Source organism: Podarcis pityusensis (genome assembly GCF_964106645.2).
Source record: "Podarcis pityusensis genome assembly, chromosome: 3".
NCBI classification, from domain to species: Eukaryota; Metazoa; Chordata; class Lepidosauria; order Squamata; family Lacertidae; genus Podarcis; species Podarcis pityusensis.
Genome location: NC_138026.1, coordinates 105,858,575 through 105,882,502, shown reverse-complemented (window position 1 = coordinate 105,882,502; position 23,928 = coordinate 105,858,575). Strand labels below are relative to the sequence as shown.

General features: G+C 43.8%; 2 protein-coding genes across 4 annotated transcripts in view; both read right to left on the bottom strand.

Moving 5' to 3' along the window:
- The window catches only part of NPHP1 (nephrocystin 1), a 34,692-nt gene extending 13,906 nt beyond the window's left edge, over positions 1 to 20,786 (bottom strand). Inside the window, exons 1-14 of one of the 3 annotated variants that reach the window (XM_080998688.1) lie at positions 20,633 to 20,786; positions 20,031 to 20,104; positions 18,578 to 18,638; positions 18,067 to 18,203; positions 16,881 to 17,106; positions 15,557 to 15,662; positions 14,760 to 14,853; positions 13,510 to 13,552; positions 13,006 to 13,090; positions 11,745 to 11,839; positions 11,465 to 11,593; positions 10,399 to 10,473; positions 8,246 to 8,356; positions 6,704 to 6,786 (exon numbers count right to left, since the gene is read on the bottom strand). In XM_080998688.1, the coding sequence (XP_080854814.1) occupies positions 6,704 to 6,786; positions 8,246 to 8,356; positions 10,399 to 10,473; positions 11,465 to 11,593; positions 11,745 to 11,839; positions 13,006 to 13,090; positions 13,510 to 13,552; positions 14,760 to 14,853; positions 15,557 to 15,662; positions 16,881 to 17,106; positions 18,067 to 18,203; positions 18,578 to 18,638; positions 20,031 to 20,104; positions 20,633 to 20,704 (1,391 nt within the window). In that variant the 5' untranslated portion in view covers positions 20,705 to 20,786. Of the gene's footprint in view, positions 1 to 6,703; positions 6,787 to 8,245; positions 8,357 to 10,398; positions 10,474 to 11,464; positions 11,594 to 11,744; positions 11,840 to 13,005; positions 13,091 to 13,509; positions 13,553 to 14,759; positions 14,861 to 15,556; positions 15,663 to 16,880; positions 17,107 to 18,066; positions 18,204 to 18,564; positions 18,639 to 20,030; positions 20,105 to 20,632 lie in introns of those variants that run through there. The other 2 variants (XM_080998687.1, XM_080998689.1) reach the window with 2 other exon arrangements.
- A 1,715-nt stretch (positions 20,787 to 22,501) lies between these two features.
- MTLN (mitoregulin) lies at positions 22,502 to 23,760 on the bottom strand. Its single transcript, XM_080998702.1, has 2 exons — positions 23,503 to 23,760; positions 22,502 to 22,813 (listed from the first exon to the last, which is right to left on the bottom strand). Exon 1 carries the CDS (start codon positions 23,688 to 23,690, stop codon positions 23,508 to 23,510), a length of 183 nt encoding a protein of 60 aa, XP_080854828.1. The 5' UTR covers positions 23,691 to 23,760; the 3' UTR covers positions 22,502 to 22,813; positions 23,503 to 23,507.
- Between the last annotated feature and the right edge of the window lie 168 nt (positions 23,761 to 23,928).

Here is a 23,928-nt window from a genome sequence, read left to right as displayed (position 1 = left end):
ATTAATACAAGGGGAAAGGGACAGGGAGGGAAGAAGAAATAAAAATCAAAGCTCAGGCACAAGTTTCTAAAAAGTTGTTCTATAATGACCAGATGGTGCACAGTTCAAGGGCAGGAGGAATAGGCTGGTATAGTAGCTATAGAACTGAACTTTTGTTTGTTGTTTAGTTGTTTAGTCGTGTCCAACTCTTCGTGACCCCATGGACCAGAGCACGCCAGGCCCTCCTGTCTTCCACTGCCTCCTGCAGTTTGGTCAAACTCATGCTGGTAGCTTCGACAACACTGTCCAACCATCTCGTCCTCTGTCATCCCCTTCTCCTTGTGCCCTCCATCTTTCCCAACATCAGGGTCTTTTCCAGGGAGTCTTCTCTTCTCGTGAGGTGGCCAAAGTATTGGAGTCTCAGCTTCAGGATCTGTCCTTCCAGTGAGCACTCAGGGCTGATGTCCTTAAGAATGGAGAGGTTTGATCTTCCTGCAGTCCATGGGACTCTCAAGAGTCTCCTCCAGCACCATAATTCAAAAGCATCAATTCTTCGGCAATCAGCCTTCTTTATGGTCCAGCTCTCACTTCCAACCATCACTACTGGGAAAACCACAGCTTTAACTATATGGACCTTTGTTGGCAAGGTGATGTCTCTGCTCTGTAAGATGCTGTCTAGGTTTGTCATTGCTTTTCTCCCAAGAAGCAGGCATCTTTTAATTTCGCAGCTGCTGTCACCATCTGCAGTGATCATGGAGCCCAAGAAAGTAAAATATCTCACTGCCTCCATTTCTTCCCCTTCTGTTTGCCAGGAGGTGATGGGACCAGTGGCCATGATCTTCGTTTTTTTGATGTTGAGCTTCAAACCATATTTTGTGCTCTCCTCTTTCACCCTCATTAAAAGGTTCTTTAATTCCTCCTCACTTTCTGCCATCAATGTTGTGCCATCTGTGTATCTGAGGTTGTTGATATTTCTTCCCGTAATCTTAATTCTGGCTAGGGATTCATCCAACTTAGGACAATAATATAAGTGCTCAAATCTCTGTTCAGTCGCAAAGCATGGTGAGTGAACTTGAACCACTCACTATTTATCAGGCTGACCTACTTCACGGGGTTGTTGTGAGGACATTGCCCTCATGTCCTTGGAGGAAGGGTGGAAATAAAAATATAAACGACAACAGCTCAATATTAATTAACCTCCCTCTGGATAGAGTGAGATATTTTTAAAACTTTTCATCATTTGGCCAGGCAGCAGCTTATAATTTGCATTGTTTCAATTTGGCTACTGTTCTCATCAAGTAAAATACTGAAGAATTGATTGATTCAACATGATTTCCTGTCTGGAAGTGACGGACATGAATTACATGCTTTGTGGAAATTCCTGTACTGGTATACTGGTTCCCTAAGCCTTAGTGATGAATGCAAATGAAACATCTTGCCCATCCTCTCTGTTCCTGCCAACTTTCAACAGGGGATTTGAGAGAAGCCACAATGTGAAAATGGGTGTTCACCTCACTGTGTGCCAGTCATCACACACAGTAGCTGCAACTTGGTAATCTGGCCGCAAGTGTAGCTTCATAAGCACATCATATCATTTCAGCGGAAACAATAGAAACTTGGAATTCAGAGAAAGAGGAGTTCAGCAATGCAAAAATGTTTTATATTCCAGTTCTGCCCTCTCCTCTAAAGGGCTAATGATTCTGGCTGCAGGTTTCTTATTGTTGTAGCAGAAATTACCCAAGATACACAAAGAGCAATAATACGACTAACACATTTGCAAGGCTAAGCTGGGTCCGGTAGGGTTTCAAACTGGATGAGGGACTGCATGTTGAGATTCCTGAATTGCCAGCGGTTGGACCAGATTCTATAAGTAACGATGATGCCACTGGTGAATTATAAGAAGAGATATGTATCTAATATTCTAAAAACAAGACTTTTTTTCTACCATATATTGGGTTCTTTCCCCATTATTGTGCAGCCCTACATTTCATTTTGTAGGTAACAATGCTGCCTACTGAAGACTGAGATTGTGGGTTTTTTGATACAGTACATATTGTTTTGCAGGTGACTCAAAAAGTGGGATTTCATTGCAGCACAGAGCTGGGACTTCAGTTGCAAGCCCCATTTGTCATGGGTCCAATGTGGGCAAGGCCTAACCTCAGCTCCCCACCTGTGGTAAAGGTCTCCACACACCATGAAAAATAGACACCCCCCCATTTATATTACATAGATTATTGCTTATTAAGTGCCATTAGGTAAGGTAAAGGTAAAAGGACCCCTGACCAGTCGTAACCAACTCTGGGGTTGCAGTGCTCATCTCGCTTTATTGGCTGAGGGAGCCGGCGTACAGCTTCCGGGTCATGTGGCCAGCATGACTAAGCCGCTTCTGGCGAACCAGAGCAGCGCACGGAAACGCCATTTACCTTCCTGCCAGAGTAGTACCTATTTATCTACTTGCACTTTAACGTGCTTTTGAACTGCTAGGTTGGTAGGAGCTGGGACCAAGCAACGGGAGCTCACTCCATCGCGGGGATTCAAACCGCCGACCTTCTGATCGGCAAGTCCTAGGCTCTGTGGTTTAACCCACAGTGCCACCCGCGTCCCTTGCCTACTAGGTACCAGGTGACTATATGTACTCCCATCCTGTACCACTAGTGGAATTTCCACACAATTGATATGGGTAGTCTTGCTTTGTGGGGCAATCTTGTTTTGGGAGACAAGTACATTGAATTATGATTCTTAAGTGCTGCACAAACACTCCAGCTCTTGGGAGGAAAACCGAAAGAAAATGACGATGCTATGAAGGGGAGGTGTGGGGAGGGATGTGTCGCCCACTCCTCACAATTCAAGGCACAGACAGTGTCCAGTTATATGAGCCCAAGACAGCTGTAGAGCACAACGCCATCACAACAGCCTTCTACTGTTGTGCTTGCTAGGATAAGAATCACATTCTGCCCCCCTCCCCCTCATTACACAACACAGTGCAACCAGCTTGGGGGAAAGGCAATCTCTGCCATAGGATTATGATCCTCAGGGAAAATGTCCAAACTGTAAAATGCGTAAAGCTGCACATAAAAAAACGTGTAGAAAGGACTCTCAGGAACAGCCTTCCTTGCAGGGAAGGGGTGGTCTTCCAGGGCAAGAGGCTGGGGGAAGAATGGGAAACTCCCAGGTGAGAGCTGGGAGGGCTAACCTTTTTCTGTTGGGAACAAAAGTTAAGATATACCTGCGAGGAAGGACTCTGCATTCTTCTATCTCTTTCTTTTTGTTGTTGCTGTTTTGTTTTTGTTTAGATTGGTTTGTTTTCTATTGTGTTATGAAAAGTCTTAATAAAATTTCATAGTTGGCTCAATGGCTTGGTATAAGGCAGCTTCCAAAAAAAAAAAAAGGAGCAGCCTTCCTTGTGAAGCTGGCAAACGGTAAATATTTTAAAGCAATTAAATAATTATAATAACTGTATTAAGCATAACATACGGGGGGGGGGCCACACCATCAGATTATTTTAGTGCCTTTGCCAAAGCTAAAGAAAGCTTTATTCAGGACTGTGGAAATGATACTAGAAAGGATGGCTAAAACAGTCATAAAGGAAGTCCACAGGCAAGTTGTTGTTGTTTTAAGAAAAGAAAATATGGGCCCACTTCAAGTTTTGAAAATAAACCAAACACATTTTAAAATCATTTAGGGGGTGAGACTTGTTTAACAAGCTTAGCAGTCTCGGGGCAAGTTAACAGGCTGCATACACATCACATGACATCGAGTTTCAGTATTCACCCAGGCTATGAGACACATGTAGTACAAGCCTAGCAATGAGTCAGTCTTGGGGCAGTATCCAAGCCCAGCTCAAGGATCTGTGGTATGATCAGAAATGTTCCTCTCAAGGACAGCCTCTGTGAGCCGAGCCCCTGGAATGCAGAAATGGCAAGAATGCTTGGGTGGCAAAAGACGTTAATTAGCATTAGTCAGTTTTGGTCCTGCCTTGCCTTGCATAGAAAAGGGTTTTCTTTAAAAAATAAATAAATGTGGCGTACGTAATGCTATATTAAGTAAACATCACTAAAGCTGGCCTTGATGAACTTTGGAGGAAGAAAGAGATGAATGTATGTTAATTTGTAACTTTCAAGGCTGCGCTTCTATCACGCTTACTTAGGAGTCCCATTGAACCCAGTGGGGGATTTGAGTGCAGGTTTCAGCAAGGGATGGGGAATCTGCAGCCAGTGCTCGAAACTCCCATTGTTCTAGGTGCATTTTGCAAACAGGGAATTTCATTAGCATGAGCAGTTTCTGAACTCTGGGCACAGAACTGCACCTAAGATTTCAGATTAAAACTGCAGAGTGGAAGGAAAGGAGAACCTTTTTCTGCCTCCCCACTTCCAGCTACTCTCTGAAGACTGGAGAAGAGACTCTCTTAAGAATATTAGGGAGGTGGGCAGGGGAAGGACTGGACTCTGTCAAAAATGAACATAATATTTTAGCTGCAGTTCACTCATTTTCAGCTTTGTATTCTTGTTATAAAAAGCATACCGAGACATTCCGTTGTTGCGCCCATAACCTAGGTTTAAGGGGCTATTTAACGCCTAGCTTTCTTATCTCAGTTTCTAACACTGTCTTGTAGTCTTCTAATTGTGAAGACTACAATTCCCATCATCTCCAACCATTGGCCACGCTGTCTTGGACTGATGGGCGCTGAATGACATCTGGAGGGCCACAGGTTCCCCCTCCTTAGTTGAAGATGCAACAGATAGTCAGTTGAGAGCATTAGCCAAGGCGCTGAGTAAATCTCACTGATATAGTGATCCTGGTGTACAGCCAAGTTGCCTGTTGCAATTCAGATTTCCTCTTGCTAGAATCCCCCCCCCCCATGGCAAAAAAAAATGTTTCTGTTGGCAAAGAATGTGAAATCTGGAAAATGTTGCAGATGCATTTGCAATTATGTGCTTCTGATATAAAGTAATGTAGTATTATTGTGAAATGAATACGGTTAAACTGAATCTTTATCTGCTATGCTTATTTCTTTAGCTTTATGGGGAAGTATTGGCAGGCACTAGGGAAATAGCAGCAGGATACGAGTGAGAGCCAGGAGATACGTCACCATGGCCAGCATCCAGAGAGCTCCAATGTGGGAGCAGAAAACACTTCCAATTGTGTGTTTGGGAAGAGGGGCTGTTGATCCTCCTCCAGTTTCATCTGTTCCACCAATACATCATTTACAGCCCTCCCTGGAGTGGCTCAGGACGGGGGGAGGGGGGAGAGAAAGGGGAATGGTGGCCTGCGGTGGGAAAGGGGGGTCTCTCTCATCCTCAGTTCCCTGTATGTTAAACAGGAGCAACTGCAAACTAGCATTCAGGATTGGTGTGTGGACCACCATAATAAAGAATATGAATTCGAAATGCTTAGGAGGTGAAGCAGCTGCCATACAACTTTGAGGGGGGAAACCTGGCAATGCAACTTAATATTTTAAATGCTCCCCCAAAAGTCAAGTTAAGTAGCAAAGTTCTAAATGCCAACACAGGAAGCAAATGCATCCTCAGGTAGAACTGGATATGTCTCTTGTCTGAAACCCTGGAAAGCTGCTTCCAATCTGTATAGGCAACACTGGTCTAGATAGAAAAATTGCCTAACTTGCTACAGGACAGCTTCCTAAACTGAAAAAGGCTGCCATATTTTAACAGCAATCGTTTGGTGGCACAGCCATCTTCAGTATTTGGGGGCCCTTGAGTAACAGACAAGCAGCGACCCACCAAGGCATGCAAACTAAGAGCACACTCAAAAAGTCTTCTCCGCCAGGTGACCTATATGAAGCAAGGCACATGCCAATCTCTGTTTTTAAAAACCTCCCCTACCAACTCTCAGCAGTTTAACTAATGGGCAGCTTCATTATTCCCCTACTCCATCTTAGTTACACAGGGCTAGTTAAGATGAAACAACTACAAGCCTTTGTCTGACGGTTACAGCCATCTTCCAAATACCTCCTCACTCTACCTTGTGGCAGCATCAAGACCCTGGCATCTGCACTGGCACCTTGCTGCCTTCTGGAACTGCCAGGACTCTGGGGAACGTGTGTGGTTATTGGTCCAAACATGAGATTCCTACAATGTGATGGCCGCAATCAAACACCCATCAGGTCTACACACACTTTGCATTGCAAACTGGTGTCTGTCACAATGCCAGCTGTACAGAGGAGACACATGGCAAGTGCCAGGAAGCTGCATCTGAACTTTCACACCTATTTCTGAATAATATTCATCAGGAGATTTGTATTGTAGGTGAAGCATGAAATGGCTCATGAATGCTATTGAGTAGTACCATATGAGGGACACTCAAAACCAAGTATCCCTGTGATGTTACATCATCAGCTTTGACTGCTGAAATTTCTGGAGTTAACCAATGCAACACATTTTTTCACCTCTGGCAGATAACTTGCGGAAGGCAAAACCAAGCAGGCAGAGCCATTGTGGTGTAATGGTTAGAGTGTCAGGCTAGGGCTGGGTTCAAATCGCAACTCAGCCATGAAGCTCACTGAGCCAGTCACTCTCTCTCAGCATAACTCAACTGGCAGGGCTGTTGTGAGGATCAAATATGTGAGAAGGGGGAAGACCTATGTATGCCACATTGAGCTCTTTGGAGGAAGGTGGGCTATAAATGCAATAAACACATAATAAACCAACCCTGTGGATTTGATGTATCTTTATATATTTCACCTCCCCAAATCACAAAGGAAACTTACTTGGAGGAAACTGGAAGTCCGCTTGAGTCAAAAAGTTTTAGAAATGCCCAGCCACAGCTTAATTCTCCTCTCTCACCTGTTGACTAGAAAATAAGGTGGATGAAACTAATTATCCAGGTTGCTAAAATGTAGAACGGTTGGACATAATCAGCCCTTGGGTCCATCTGCTCCACTCTTCCCGCATTATCTGTGTTATGTGTGCAGCTGAAGCAGCAATGGCAGGCTCTCCTTCCTTCCCCCCTGCCATCACCCTAGGAATAATCAATGCCTGCCACTCAAAGCTAGGTGGGTTTGATTGTACCAATAAATGCAGCTAAAGGAATGGAATTGGTTTAGTGGTTGCAGCTATCAGCAAGGCAATCAAGCTTGCATACACAGATAGCCCTGTTTTGTATTTTCTTCATGCAATCTTCAGGGACTGGTCATCTCTACAATAATAGAGCACTGGGTTCAGTGGCTAACCAGAGAGAAACAAGGCCATCCAATAAAACCAAATGTTGGGAAAATTCAGGACAGACAAAACAAAGTACTACTTCACACAGTGCAGAGTTAAAATATATTGCAATGGCCATCAACGTGGATGGTTTTTAAAGAGAACTAGACAAATTCATGGAGGATGAGGCTATCAATGGCTACCAGTTATGATTACAATAGGACAGTTGGAGGCGGCACGCCTCAGGATACCAGTTTGTGGGAACAGCAAATGCAGAGAGCACTACTGCACTCCAGTCCTGCTTGTGGGCAGGGGCAAAGGAAGGGGGTGCGGTGGGGGTGGTCCGCCCCAGGTGTCACCCCTGAAGGGTGTGACAAAATGCCAGGCGGTACTTACCGCGGAGCCTGCAGCATGCCTAAGTCACACATCTCTCCTGGGAGATACAGGGTGGCTTGGGCTCATGCAGGCTCCGCGCTGCCCAAACGATCCACATGCTGCCTCCCCCCCCCCCCCCAGATGTAAGGCAGCTGAGTGGGAGAAGTCAGGGAGACTTCGGAGGCCCTGCGGTGTGCCCCGCCCCTATGGGTGGCTTGCCCCACCCCTGGGCGCGCCGCCCCAGGCGCCCGAGCAGCTTCCTCCGCCACTGCTTGTGGGCTTCCCACAGGTACCTAGTGAGCTACTTTAAGAACAAGATGCTGGACTCAATGTGCATTTGGCCCGGTGCAGCAGGGCTGCTCTTATGTTCTTAATGTGCGTGCCCTTCAATATTTCATGAGCTACCCCAAAAAGGAAGGTAAAAAATATAGGCTGGTAGTCTTCACCATCACTTTCACTTTTGTCTTATCAAATAAATTTGATTTATTAACCTTAACCTCAAGTATACACAGCTTAACGATCGGCCAGCCAAATCACCAAGCAGGAGAATGGCAATTCATACTAATAAATTATGTGCCAGTCCTAATGGGAGGTTGGCATTCTTATGATACTGAAACCAACTTCTACTTCATTCCTGTGGTTTATGATGCCAAGCTCTTTGTATACAAAAGAAATACCAACAGACAGCCTGTCTTCTAATAGTTTCATGCACTGAATCACCTGTGAGAACTTACATTCCGAATGTAAGTGATCCCAAGTTCAAATAATATGCCTATGTCCGGAGATGGGGAATTGGATCTAATAAAACAATCACCGTCAAGCAGGCACGGTAAGATGCCAGTCACCTAAAAATGTAAAAAAAGAAGCAGCAGCAAATATATCTAAGCATTTTATTTCAAGATTCTCTTGAAACACCAATAGAATTCCTCCATTTCCTTTCAGAAATAAACTATTAAATTAAATCACAAGCATCACCAACAATCACTATATTTACATGCCACCTAGTTTTGTATGAAATTGTTGCACACAACTAAGTGATACAACCAGGGAATACACACTAAATCCTATAGTGCCACCTAGTTTTGTGTGAAATTGTTGCACACAACTAAGTGATACAACCAGGGAATACACACTAAATCCTATAGTGGTCGGCAAGCTACACAACCAGGAGTGCATTGTGTTTTATTTTCCACAAAGATATAGGCACCAGCTTCCAAAGAAGATCCATTTTGCAGTGTCCTTCTTATCTGAAGGCAGCTCCTCTTGAAGCCTTCTTCCCTTCTTCAAACTCTAAACTGGTGCTCCAAGCAAGCAAAGCTCAGCTTAATGACAGAGGTTTCAGCACCTCTTCAATGCCTTCCTTTCACTCAACAAATTCCCCCTATACATGAACTGTGACAAGCTAAGGACAAAATTAGATATGATGAAGAATGGATTGGTGCTGTCAAAAATGGCAACCCTGTGAATTTTCTTCACCACTAATGTGTGGCAATGGAAATGCACCATGCACTTTTCCTCGCTGGCTGCTGTTGGGGCAGGGAGAGGACTCACAAAGTCATAACATCATGGCTTTCCACTGCTATATGTGGATCAAAAAGAAACAAGCAAATATACCCAGAGATAAACAATTTAACCATGCCTCAGGGGTATTCAGTAGACTTGTTAATACCGAGATGCAATATAATTTCAAAACGGGGCAAATTCATATTTGAAGCTCCCACTTGCTGTGTGATTTCAACACTGATTCAGAATAAACACTGCCACCTGCTGAACAATTCATGGCACTTCCTTCAGCACATACAAGTAACCTGTGATTATTTAGTGCCAAATGCAAAGCAAGTGAGTGGAATTCAATTTGAACGACAGTGATGAGCATGGGTAGGCAAACTAAGGCCCAGGCGCCGGGGCCGGCCCAATTACCTTCTCAATCCAGCCTGCGGACGGTCCGGGAATCAGCGTGTTTTTACATGAGTAGAATGTGTCCTTTTATTTAAAACGCATCTCTGAGTTATTTGTGGGGCCTGCCTGGTGTTTTTACATGAGTAGAATGTGTGCTTTTATTTAAAATGCATCTCTGGGTTATTTGTGGGGCATAGGAATTCGTTCAATATATTTTTTTCAAAATATAGTCCAGCCCCCCACAAGGTCTGAGGGACAGTGGACCGGCCCCCTGCTGAAAAAGTTTGCTGACCCCTAGTGATGGACAATGTTCTCGAAGCTACCAGCATGAGTTTGACCAAACTGCGGGAGGCAGTGGAAGACAGGAGTGCCTGGCGTGCTCTGGTCCATGGGGTCACGAAGAGTCGGACACGACTAAATGACTAAACAACAACAAGAAGTGATGAGGGTGGGGGATTAATGCCCTGAACAGCTTTCCTGTTCCAGATTATTCCCAGGTGCTATTTGCTCATCTTATTCTTAGCACAGCAAATAGGGGTGGAAGGATTTAGATGAGTAAACCTTTTGCCCTTCCTTCTCCAATGCTCTGACCCTCTACCCAAGCTTTTTTATTTTTGTAAAAAAAAGAAAGAAACAGCAAATGAATTTCCCATGTCTTATCTAGTTTGATCCTCAAGTCAGCAGGATTTTATCAATACAGTTCCAAGAGGTGGTTTCCAGAGGTCAAACCTCATAGCACTTAAATTCATTCTGCTTGGCAACTGAGAACTTGGCGTGTGTTTCTATGGCTCAGTTCCCCCTCCTCTAAATCACAAGTAATGCTTAACTAGCATTTTGGTTAATTATTATTATTAATTTTTTTTGGCAGGGAGGAAGATTATTATCAGATTGCGCTAGAATTAATTGTACATACTACAGATCACAATCCTACAAAGTTATGCAAAATTTACCAGGTCAAATCTATCAATAATCTCCTCAGTATTCTTACCCGTGGAGAAAAAGTCCATGTTTTGGGATTTTTAGGTTGCCACGTAGCTCTAACTGTATGAATATTACTCAGTATCTAAAATGAGAAAGTAATTAACATTTGAATACAGCAGTGTAGATTAACGCAATGAAGAAAGGGAAACTATTTCATTACAAGATCAGCTTATGTTTGAATCACCAACCTTCACCTTCTTTAGCTCATGAAATTTAGAAATATGATCACTGAATCCAGCCTATCACAAACTGATGCTTTCACTCTGCAATGGAGAACAATGCAAATCCTGCTTTTGAGAATTACTAGGTACCGTATTTTTCGCTCTATAAGACGCACCAGACCATAAGACGCACCTAGTTTTTGGAGGAGGAAAACAAGAAAAAAAATATTCTGAATCTCAGAAGCCAGAACAGCAAGAGGGATCGCTGTGCAGCGAAAGCAGCAACCCCTCTTGCTGTTCTGGCTTCTGGGATAGCTGCGCAGCCTGCATTCCCTCCATAAGACGCACACACATTTCCCCTTACTTTTTAGGAGTCTTATAGAGCAAAAAATACAGTACATGTTCAAGGGTGTTGTAACAATCAGGTCTATTATCCATCAGCTCTCTGATAAGGAGGGATGACAGACTAATCAACTTATGTGGCATTGAGGGTAGTGTGCAACTCAGAACAGATCTATTGAAATTAATAAACCTAACTTAGCCGTGTTCATTAATTTCAGTGAGTCAATTTTGAGTTAAATTTCATGGACTACTACCCTAAATATGTCAATGCTGCACATGGGTCATGTACAGATAAATATCATGCAATGCTGCAGATATAAGATAGGATAGCCAGAAAGGAGAAGTCTGGAATACTGTCTCAGGTACAAATTAACTGAAGCCTGATAAGCTTTTAAAATGCAGAACAAAGAACTGTATGCAAATAAGTTATAGGCAGCAACTGTTTAAATCCACCACAAAATAGCAGTTGACAACTGAGTAGACACATGCTTCCCGTTTCATAAATGTGATCAAGATATTGGAAGAAGTTCAAATTTTAACCGCTCAGGTTAAGTGATTTGTAGAACTCACTCTGTTACCGTCAAAAAGGCAGAGTCGGACATGTCTACTCAGGACTTGTATGCTCATTCCAGGAAAAGGAATCCCTTTACAGTTCCATAGGGTCACAATCAGTGATAGCCGAGTTGGCCTTGACTGAATCTGAAAGAAAGGGGGCGGAGACCAGAGTTTTACATTTTACAGCTACGTTTACTTCATAATATGTTATTGCATAATCCATTTTCTCCAATTTCCCCATTTTCTGCTACCCTAAAGAGAGTTTATCTGGCTTTTATTGAGAGCAAATACTTACAGTGCCTTTTTCCGGGTTCCACACTAGATCTCGGAAAGAAAGATTGGAAGGTGTGAGCTCAGGTTGTAAGAAGTAAGAAGCCCGAAACTGAACTCCTGGAAGAACAATGCTTATTTTTAGTGTGTTTATTTTCCCATCTCCCTTTATCTTGGTTATCTTCAATAGAATTTGCAAGTAAGTAACTTTATGACTTCAGCAGTAGCACAATTACAGTCTGACATCCTAATCTTAAACGTATTGACTTGGTGATAAATCTTATCTTGCTCTTCTTGCTCTGTCTTGCTCTTCTTGCCAAAAGATTAGTGTTTTGCCAGAAGATTAGTGTGCATATATCATTCTGATATATGTTGCTGAGCACACTGGAGAAGAGGGGAAATGCCTTTTCCAGGGCTGCGCATACTGGAGGACGCTCGGAGTTTCAGGGGCGTTTTTCCAAATAGAAAAGAGGCATTTTCTCTCTTTGTTTTAACAGAACTCTGTTAAAAGATTTCTGTCACCACCGTATCATGGACTGACTGGATGCAGAGGAGTGGTGGGAGATACCAGCTGGGGAACCCCCAAGGGAAGAAGGCTCAGAGACAGGGGATTGGTGGTGGGACAACAATGAGTGGACAGAGGGAAGGGAGGAAGCAGAAACTGAAGCAGTAACAGGGTTTAGTGAGCAGGAAGAGGCTGTGGCAGAGAGCAGTCCAGGCTGGGGGGGGGGGCAAGAAACAGAGATGAGTCAGGCTGCTGAAGACGCCGGGGGTCTCCCCCTCCTGCTCTAACCAGCTCCCTCCCCTCTGGTTTCCCAGAATCTGAAGTGGTATAGAAAAGGCGGAGAAAAGACAGGCAAGATGAAGGAACCTCAGATTGCATGGGAAGGAATTGGGGGAGTAGGAGACTTACAGACCTTCAGTCCTGGCAAATGCTTCATTGGGGCAAGATCTAGTTGCTGTGCTCACTAGGCCTGAGCTATTTGTTTCTTTGACTAAATAGTTAATTTCACTGACACCTTGTGAGTTATTGCTGACCTGCTCCAATACACAAACTGACACACTGCTATCCAGAACTTAACAAAATGAAAAATGCAATAAAAATATTTATTTCATAAAAATGCCCCACTTGACTGTAAAAAAAAAAAACCCTCACAAATACAATTACAACATTCTTCCATCAGAACTTGGGTCACCTCCCAATAAATGTTCACACTTCCTAAAATAAACTTCCTTCATACCTTGGGAGCTCTGGGTTTAATAGAGTAGTTTTACAAAACTCCTACCTTCTTCCAAGAGCTGTGCAAGTGTTGAAGGTCGGAATCCTGCAGGAACTGCTCCCATAGTTGTCAGTGCATCTAAGGTATTATTCTATTAAGAATAGTGATAATTCAACCTTGATATTGCTTCCATTTATCAGTTTGCTTCTGGCTCCATATTAGCCTTTAAGTAGCAAGTCACTGAACATCAAGTATTTTGAAGAGCCACTGGATGAACAAGCAGAAACACTCTGCACCTGCAATTCTTTACATTATAGTACCTAGAAGTAAGCCCCACTAAACATAGTGGAACTTCCTTGTGTGTAAACATGAATAGGACTGCACTGTTCTTGCCCTTTTCAAGCAAACTGATACTCAGTTTGCCAACTTTGCTGTCCATAGTTGGACTGTTTGAAAGAGGGAGTACCATATGAAATAAGAGTACCAGTTTGGCTGTCTGGTTTTGTAAGAAAAACCAAGCAAAATATCAATAATCATGAATGGTATGCAAATGATAAAACACAGGCTTACCTCTGTGATGGCCTTTTTAACAGCACTCCAGTGCGAATCTGTTCTGTAGGTAGCATAAAAATAAGAACATAACACAAAGCTGATCCACAAATCAATTAACTGCAAATATACAGATGGGCAAATTGACACTCAATATGTGATTATGGTGATGGGTTGTAAAATGGCACACTGAGTGACGATCCCACTGGGAAAAACCATTTAATCTATATTCTGACCATGTGGTAACTGAGACTGGAATCTTTATTCAATTCAGTTTTGTGGCTAAGGCAGCCTTAGTTTTCGCACTATTCGCCTGCCTTTCACTACCACATGAAAGTGGTCTGATCACTGTTGTACCTATTTTGTCAGTTTGTTTGTTTGATTTCTACACTGCCCTTCCACTCAAACAGGAACCATGGGTAGTGTACAGCACAATTACAAACGGTGTAGTGTATGCCATTACAAAATGTTCCACAAGAGCAGTAACAAATTGAAGGCACAAGTGTTCATAAAAGAAACAGTACCAGATTTACAGCCGCTCTACTGTAATAATGTTCTGAAGTCCAGTAGAAATGAAGTTCCTTAAATGACATTAAATAAATTATTCACTTTTCGCAGGATTCTTCCGGATTCTTATAAATTCCTGTTCAGAGATGCCTTCCCAAACTATCACTACTGCAAACCTTGGCCCAGTATACCTAAAGGAACATCTCCACCCCCATCGTCCAGCCCGGACACTGAGGTCCAGCTCCAAGGGCCTTCTGGCGGTTCCCTCACTGTAAGAAGTGAGGTTAGAGGGAACCAGGCAGAGGGCCTTCTCGCCAATAGCGCCTGCCCTGTGGAACACCCGTCAGATGTCAAGGAAATAAACAACTATCTGACTTTCAGAAGACGTCTGAAAGCAGCCCTGTTTAGGAAGTTTTTAATGTTTGATCTTTTATCGTGTTTTTAATATTCTGTTGGGAGCTGCCCAGAGTGGCTGGGGAAACCCAGCCAGATGGGAGGAGTATTATTTATTTATTATTATTATTATTATTATTATTATTATTATTATTATTATTATATTTTCCCATTATGCAGAGCCCTGGTTTAAATGGCTTTACCATCTCCCACTGTGTTTGCTCTTGTAGTAGATACAAATCAGGACTGAAATCAGTCAAGTTCAAATCGGGGGTACACAAATGACGCAAGGAAGCTTCTGCAATGAAGAAGCCCCCATCACAAACAGCAGCATGGTGATGCATTTCCACTCACAGCTCTGGTCCCTTTACCTTTTCAGAATGTTGGCCCCTCCTTCCGTTTCATCTGCCACCTCTATATCTTCCTCGGTTTCTTCTTCACTTGGTTCTTGGCCCTCTTCCTCATCTTTCACCTACAAAGTTGATCCATTGCAACAGTCAATAACATTCTATATCTTTTTTATTTTAAAAAGGAAGTTGGGTGATCTTATGTTGCAGCAGAAGTGGAAATTCTTGCTTCAAATTATTGCTCCTTTGTGAATACGCCCTGGGTTGGATCCTGGGTCGCTACTGAGTATTTATTCAGATTTGTTTGGAGGGAAGTTAGCTGACATTGTGTCAAAGTGTTGTTTCCAGTGCATTTTCCTGTCACTTTCTTTTATCCCAAAAAGTCTGTTTGATTTTTTTTTAAGGGTGTGTTGCACAAGACCTCCCTATCATCTATAATTGCACAATCTGAATTTGCCAAGATGCGATTGAATCTTACCTGAAAATAGCAACAGTCTGGAACCGCCCTAAGATGTTATGTTTGGCTGGGCGTCTCAAGAAAGCAGTCTGAAATATTTGAGGAATGACAGAAAATATCTACCAGTTGGCATGCTACTGGGTTTTATTTCTATAGCACTAAAAAATGCCATCCCCACATTCCACCACACCACAATCTTGGGAAAGATGAAAGCTTGGTAGTTATTTTCCATATCGCTGTCCATGAAAAGATTATTTCACCCCTGCTTTCACCTAGGGGAACACTGCAAGCCCACTAAGGTGGAAAGATGCCAACAATAACATTAAACATGGAACTGAATAGAAAGAGAAAAGTAGAAGCATACCAACCATAAGGTAGGTTTTAGGCACAAGGCCCCTCTCCCCTTTGGAGTTTTTAGCTAGCCACCAACCGTCAGGCTTTTTCTCAAGGATAAGCAGAACTTCGCCTTTCTTCAGTATTGAAAACAAAGAGAGGGGAAGAAACTACATTAATACTCAAGGGTTTAAAGATATTCTGTGCTGAATATATGATGAAAGCAGAGGCCTAGTGGTCTAGTTTGTTGCTTCTACCCAAAGTGACTGCTATTCTTATACTGTGGTACCTCAGGTTACATACGCTTCAGGTTACATACACTTCAGGTTACAGACTCCGCTAACCCAGAAATATTACCTCGGGTTAAGAACTTTGCTTCAAGACGAGAACATAAATCGTGCAACGGTGGCGCAGCAGTAGCAGGAGGCCCCATTAGCTAAAGTGGTGCTCCAGGTTAAGAATAGTTTCAGGTTAAGAACAGACCTCCAGAACGAATTAAGTTCTTAACCCGAGGTACCACTGTATTTCTACCAATTGATGCAAAATATTACTGTGGAAGATCCTAGAGTTGGGCATGTAAATATTGAATGGTTTACAGATGCTCTTAAGACTGAGCTAGCTGTTATATTGGGCTTCCAACATCACACATATAAAAGCTTGATCCTGAATCCTACCTCGTTGCTACAGTCTAGAGAGACACTCTGGGAAGACCAAGAAACTGAACCCAGGCTAGGCCTATGCAGGTGGTGGGCTAACCTTGATTCTCAATGTTCACATTAAATGGTAGGGGACAAAAGAAAAAAGCTACAACTAGGAAGGGAGAGGTGAGAGATGGAAAGCAGGAAAAAGCCTCCCCCCACCACCCTAGAATATGGACTCACCCGGTATATATTTAGTACCTATAGCAATCGAGATATTTACCTTTTCATGTGAGAGTAGTACACTTGGAGAAACACTGTAACAGGGATAAAGCCTTATCCTCATGTATAAGGAGGCTCCAGAGATGGAGGTGCACTGCTGCTCCCCTCTCCTATACAGTGCACACCTCTCTCCAGCTATAACAATGATAATGGCCACCTGTTCCTATTAGGCTACTTGGCATCACGAGCCAACTTGGTACCTATCACATGCATAGCAGCATTGATTGACTTTGTTACCCTAGGGAAAAACCATCACTGCTAGACTTGTGTAGCATAATCAAATAGAGTTTTTGGACACTGCAAGAAGGCACCAGAGTGGGATTGGTGATGACTGACTTATGCTATGTCTACACCAAATGAACAAACAAATCCTACACAGCTATAGTGCTTAGTGAGATATGCCCACATAAACTAATAATATTACATTTTACTTACTTTAAAGGTCAGGTCGCCTTCTTGCTGTGCAGAAAAATCACCAAGAGTGATAAAATTTTTAATAGCTGAATCATCTCCGAGTTTGTCTTCATCTTCGCCATCCTCTTCATCATCACCATCATCCTGTGTACTTTCTTCTTCTTCCTCCTCCTCCTCCTCCTCATCTTCCTCTTCACTTTCTTCGTTTTCTTGTAGTGTTTTTGGGCTGTCCTTCCTTTTTGTATTGCTAACCCAAAAAGAAACAGAGTCCATCACAGTCTTTTGACAACTGCTTATTCTAATCAACCACTGACACTGACAATATTGTAAAGAACTTCTCCTTTCTTGTTCTGGGGTATAAGAAGGACCAGGTGTCTCAATAATTCCTCAGTTTCATATTTTGAATACATTAATATTTCTAAGCATTCTCATCCCTTAACTTTGGGGTAGGTAGCAATTAACAATTACACAATTATGTCAGATAAAGCTAAAATTATGTAGCAGACAAAGCATCAATGACTATGCACCTGTAACTATAAGGGACGAGGGTGGTGCTGTGATCTAAACCACTGAGCCGCTTGGGCTTGCCGATCAGAAGGTCAGTGGTTCGAATCCCCACGATGGGGTGAGCTCCTGTTACTCTGTCCCAGCTCCTGCCAAACTAGCAGTTTGAAAGCATGCCAGTGCAAGTAGATAAATAGGTAGCGCTGCAGCGGGAAGGTAAACGGCATTTTTGTGCACTCTGGCTTCCATCATGGTGTTCCGTTGCACCAGAAGCAGTTTAGTCATGCTGGCCACATAACCCAGAAAGCTGTCTGTGGACAAACGCCGGCTCCCTCGGCCTGAAAGCAAGATGAGTGCCACAACCCCATAGTCGCCTTTGACTGGACTTAACCATTCAGGGGTCCTTTACCTTTACCTTATAACAAAATTTTATGTTGATAAAGATGCCCATGCTCAGACTTGAGCAAGCATGGGATAATCCAGCTTGATTAATAAAAAAAGGGTTTTAGAGTGCAATCCTGTACACACTTATCTGGGAGTAAATCCCACTGAACTCAATGGGACTGAAGCTGCAGACCTAACCATAAATACACAGAAGTAAGTCTCCTGAATTCAGTGGGGCTTACTGGCAGATAAGTAGGGTTAGGATTGCAGCCTTACCTCTGAGCAGACTCCCACAGGTTTATACTGTTAATCTACTTACATGCTGGAGTCCTTGGTCACATCTTCCCGGCTAAATATTGCTATAAGTTTATCCAGCTGCTCAGAAAGCATTAACAATTTTTCTCCTTCTTCTTCTTTTCTCTGATTATAATTTCCCACAGGGGCAGGCTCATCTGACTGCAAGATAACAATACACCAGATTTTTCGTAACATTCTTGTGTACATTAGGATTTGAACTAAAATGTCAATCTAGCATAGCCTGGCATTAATCACATTTATGGAAAATATGCTAATTACAGGTAAACAATCACATGGTGCTTTATACTTAAAAAAATAGTGCCTCCTTTGACTTTGGGATACGTTTACCAATAGTATTATATATACAGATGTCTAAGGAAGTTGTATGCATTACAACAAATTTAGGTTAACCATTGAAGGATGGACAGGGTAAATGCAGTAATCTCAGGTCCTACCCTGACAGAGTATTTTTCTGAACCTCCTCTCCGATTTATTATTGTGGAAACAAGAAGTGCTGTACCTTAAACACTTACTTTCTTCAAGTTCTGTAGAGCAGAGATATTTTCATCAACAGACTTCTTCAGCTCCAAACATCTACAACAAAAACAGTACTTGCATTGTATATACTGCTTACACGGCCACAAATACAGGTGTTGAGCCCTCAAATCTACAAATGCTCAGTTCTAATAGATCAGTCACATAATTTTCCATTCACCTCAAGGTTAGCATTAATGCCAACATGGCACTACAAATTACTTCTCTGAATAGGGAAAGACAGTGGACATATTCTCTTCTGGTGCAGCGGGAGAAAGTGTGTGTACACTGAGACTGGACATCATCAAGTTGCTCTATCTCTCTTGCTGAGAAAACACAGCAGACTATCTCAACTGTTCATTCTCCTGGAGGATCTGAACCAAGTGCTTGGCCAGGGATGAGGGAAAGTAGATTGTAGTTCTCTGGTGGGCCACTTAGTACCTCCTGGTACTTAGTATTTCCTGGTACTAAGTCTGCCCAAACAAGACAGTTCCATTCCTAGGCAGGAGCACACGCTTAGGGTCACACCTTAAAGGTATGATTCAACTGTCAAGAGATCCTAAGCATCTCTTAACAGCTAAAATAGACAGGAAACCTGTTTGCAAACTGGGCTTGCAGGCCAGCTCTGTAACAGTGGAGAGGAGGGCTAGCTTTACTTCAATGCCACTATTCATCCTCTAGCCCCAGCAGTCCCTGAGGGGACCCATAATTCCAGCCAAGATGCACATGAACACCTCACAGAATGATGATTATTATAATGATAATAATAATTTTATTATTTATACCCCACCCATCTGGCTGGGTTTCCCCAGCCACTCTGGGTGGCTTACAGCATATATTGAAACATAATAAAACATCAAACATTAAAAACTTCCTGAAACAGGACTGCCTTCAGGTGTCTTCTAAAAAATTATGTAGTTCTTTATCTCCTTGACATCTGAAGGGAGGGTGTTCCACAGGGAGGGCACCACTACCAAATGCAACTGGATGGAACAATAATGGAACTGAAATGGCCACAACAGTGTTAGGGGGCTGGCATGTATGAGTGTGAGGGTGGTAAAGGAAGAGGCAGCCAGCTGTCGGAGGCTTTCGGGTAACCATTCACAAGTACTATATTCACTTTCCCCAGAGTTTTGAAAATAAATCTCAGCACATCAATCGCCACCGTCTACATTCATGAACATCCTTGCATAAATACAAATTTATGACAAACCTCTAATGCAATATAGTTATACATCAGCAAATAAGTCCCACTGATCTTGATAAAGGTAATCATTTTTAGGATTGGATCTGTAAATATTTTTAGACCTGCAATCAAATTTGTTTACATCCGAGGAACCAACTAACAAGCATCAATAAATGTTGCTGGTTGCACCTCTGACCTCAAATACATTTGCATTATGCTTACCAGAAGGAGTTTAAAATATATATATATATATATAAACACATTACCTCTGACTAAGGCTTTGCTTCTTTCCAGAGTCCAGAGCCCCCGCTTCCTTGCTTTCTTGGAGCAAAGCATTCACCTAAAATATTGAACAACCAAGATTCGCTTTGTCAAACGATAACAAAAGAATTAGCAAACTACTTTTCGGCGTGGGATTTGTGGCTCTCCAGAGACGGCTGGACTCCCAACGCCCGTCAACAGAGCCAATGGTCAGGGCCGGCCCAAGACATTTCGGCACCTGAGGCAGACCCCAAAAGGGTGTCGTCCCCCCTCTCTAACAGAGAAGAATCAGGTGAGGCCATATCTACATCAGGAACAAGGGAGGAGGCAGGGAAGAAAGATCGGCATTGGGAAATGATGTCCCGCTGGATCATGCCACCTGAGGCATCCACCTTCACCTTGCCTCATGAGTGGGCCGGCCCTGCCAACGGTCAGGGCGAATGAAATTTCGAGTCTGAGGAGGGCCGCAGGCTCCCCCACCTCTAGCTTACGCCTTTCCCTCCTACTAGCCCCATGCCTCTCGTTCCCTGCAACTAACGGTAGCGCCGGGCAGGATCCGCTTCCCGCCGCGCCCTTCCTCTCCCTGCCTCCCGTTTCCCCAGCTCACCTGCTCCCGCAGCTCTCGGCCCCGGCGCAGCGCGCTCTGCAGCGGTCCCGTCCGGCCCCGGCGCCCGGTCATACCGCCAGCCGGGCGAAAGCTCTACGAGGCGCCTGCCCTGCGCGGAGGAAGAAGGCCGCAGCCGGTCGCCTAGGAGACGGAACGCTGCGGCGCGGGATTTATAGCGTCATCCTTAGGCGCCTCGAGGAGACGGACAGCGACGCTTCTCCGGCGTCGAACCGGACTACATGTCCCAGCATGCAACGCAGCCGAGAGATTAAAAAGGGGCGGCACACCCCGAGCTGCCCATGCAAACGGTCCCTTTGGTGATTTTGTCGCTATTTTGTCCCCCACCTTTTGAAGTGTGCCTTCCTCTCCCAAGGATTTAGAATTCCATGGTTCAGACACTTACCAGGTACTGTGTGTTGCTTAGGTGGAAACCAGAATGCTGAAGTGCTATAAAGCCGATATAATACGTTTGCAATGTCATGCTAGGAGATAAAGCAGCTTCAGTATTGGGGTAACACGCAATGCATAAACTACTAGGTTTTTGTGTTTTTTTACATGGCATCTATATATGACTAACTAAAAGGTGCGCAAAGATCTCCAAGTGAAATGCTCACCACATTTCCAATGCGAAGTCTCTGAAGGTTACGTTATCTTACATAACACCCTCTCATGTAACTTTGGAAACCTTATCTTCTTCACCACAACCAGTTTTCCTTTAGCGAAAGAAGTTTCCCTCTTCTAAAATGCCATTAGGGGACTTCTCATCACAGGTTTTTAGCACAATCCAAAGTATCTCTAGTCATAAGTAAGTCCTATTAAGTTCAAGGGGGGTTACACACAGGTGATTGGGTATAGCAGTGGTTTCTAATTGATGGTCCACAGACTCCAGGGGGTCCTCGTAACCCACCCAGGGGGTCTGTGGCACCATCCCCATAACAAAAACTACCACAGAGAGGTAAAAAAATTTAAAAAGTAGAGGGTCCATGGCTTCACTTTTGAAAAACAAGTTTTAAATTAATTAGCTAATTGGGAACCACTGGGGTATAAGATTGCAGCACCATTATACCCAGCATCATCAGATGTGTAAATGAAATTATATAGTGTATGTTGGTTGAGATATATATATATATATATATACCCACACCCACCCCCCCAAGTGATGTGAGATATATATATATATGTATGTGTGTGTGTGTGTGTGTGTGTATATACACACACACACACACACACACACACACCGTAATAGCTATTTCACTTAGCTGATCTGCAATCAATTTAGGATTTGCTTTATACCAAGTCAGACCACTGGAACATCTAGCTCAGTACTGTTGACACAGAAAAGCAGCAGTACTCCAGTTTCAGACAGGAGTCTTTGCCCAAGCCCTGCCTAGATATGCTGGCAACTGAACTTGGAATCACTGAGCTACAGTCTTTCCTCATTAGCTGCTGCACTTCACACATAGCTCAATTACCTTTTCATAGGCTTTGCTTTAACTTTAGCCAGTTGGCCGTATCTGGCTTGTACTGACTCTGGTACTTTAAAGTGTATGATTCTGTTTGTTTGTTTGTTTGTTTGTTTGTTTTAATGCTGTGAAGTGCTTCAAGAGCTCACCTCTGTTTGATAAGTGGTATGTTACCTGTAAGAAATAAATTTTTAATTTGGTCTATCACCCAGTCCTTTTATGTAGTCAATGAGCAAACTATAACCTCCAGAAGATCATGCCACAGTAAAACAGCTCAGTTCTGTGGGTTGGTTAGGGAAATGCGACCAAACTTTACCACCAAGCAGGAGGGTTAAGTTTTCACAACTAAAGGGACTTAGAAATAAAGCATGCCTTCATTCTCTGAGCCAACACAATTTAACTAGAATAACTTGTTAAAATAAAGTTTATTTAGTCACATGCAGACACTTGTTATCAAGATTCAGTCATCATAGTTCAAGTGTCAGACAATGAAACAAATCTTCCAAACATGGCACAAGAAGTTGACCCCATCAAAGCAGACCACAAAATTTCAGCGTTTATATTGATGATGTTCTTCCATACATGTTGAGCTTCTTCGGGTATCAGTCTTATTGAGTGAAATAACAGAAGCATTATTCTCGTACGTGTGTGTTTTCTCAAAGTCTGTTAAATGTCAGATTTGATCCAAAGGCTTCCTCTTGCTTCCATTTGCTCCAGGCTGTTGATAGGAAGAGAAACAAAATAATAATAATATAAATGATGCTATCTATTCAGGTTTCTTCAAAATCAAAAGTGGATAGGTAAAGGTAAAGGGACCCCTGACCATTAGGTCCAGTCGTGACCGACTCTAGGATTGTGGTGCTCATCTCACTTTATTGGCTGAGGGAGCCGGTGTACAGCTTCTGGGTCATGCGGCCAGCATGACTAAGCCGCTTCTGGCGAACCAGAGCAGCGCACGGAAACGCCGTTTACCTTCCCGCCGGAGCGGTACCTATTTATCTACTTGCACTTTGACGTGCTTTCAAACTGCTAGGTTGGCAGGAGCAGGGACCAAGCAACGGGAGCTCACCCCGTTGCGGGGATTCGAACCGCCGACCTTCTGATCAGCAAGTCCTAGGCTCTGTGGTTTAACCCACAGCGCCACCTGCGTCTATCTATTCAGGTTTCTTCAAAATCAAAAGTGAATACATTGAAGCAAATAAAAGTTGGGTAGCCAACTGCTAGTTTGGCGTTCAAAAGCCAGCAGTCCTCTTTTTAGAAAGCCATGGAAGGGGGCATGACCCTTCCCGGCCACCACTCCCCCGAGAAGCCATGCAGAGGGGAATGACCCTTCCCGGCCACCACTCCCTCAATAAGCCATGCAGAGGGGCATGACCCTTCCCGGCCACCATCCCGCGACGTCCTCACCTGCCTTACGCCAGGTCCAGCTTCTTCTGCGTGGCCGCCAGCTGGTCCTGCAGCCGCTTCTTCCGCCAGTCGAGGTAGCGCCTGCGCGCCCTGTTCGCCTGCCAGCCCACCAGCACCCCCGAAGCGAAGGCCAGCAGCACCGCCAGCTTCACGGAGCGCTCCGAGAGCGGCTCCGAGCTCAGCGCCATGTTTCCCACCGTCCACCTACTACGGTGCCCACGGAGGGCCAAACTGCTTCCCTTTGCGACCGGCCAAAGGGAAAGGGGGGAAAGGGTTTTTTTCGGAGCAGCGGCCACTAGCGGTCGAGCGTAGGCAGGCACACTGGGGCTGCGATGCTGTGCGATGAGCGCTTTTCCTCGACAGCAGATCCGGCTGAAATTCAGTAGGCTTCCTTCGGAGTTAAGCCGAGGCTCGCGCCTTCGAAAG

Excerpts from the sequence above, each read along its gene's own strand:
- MTLN (XM_080998702.1), bottom strand. The coding sequence starts at position 23,690 with ATGGCGCTGAGCTCGGAGCCGCTCTCGGAGCGCTCCGTGAAGCTGGCG.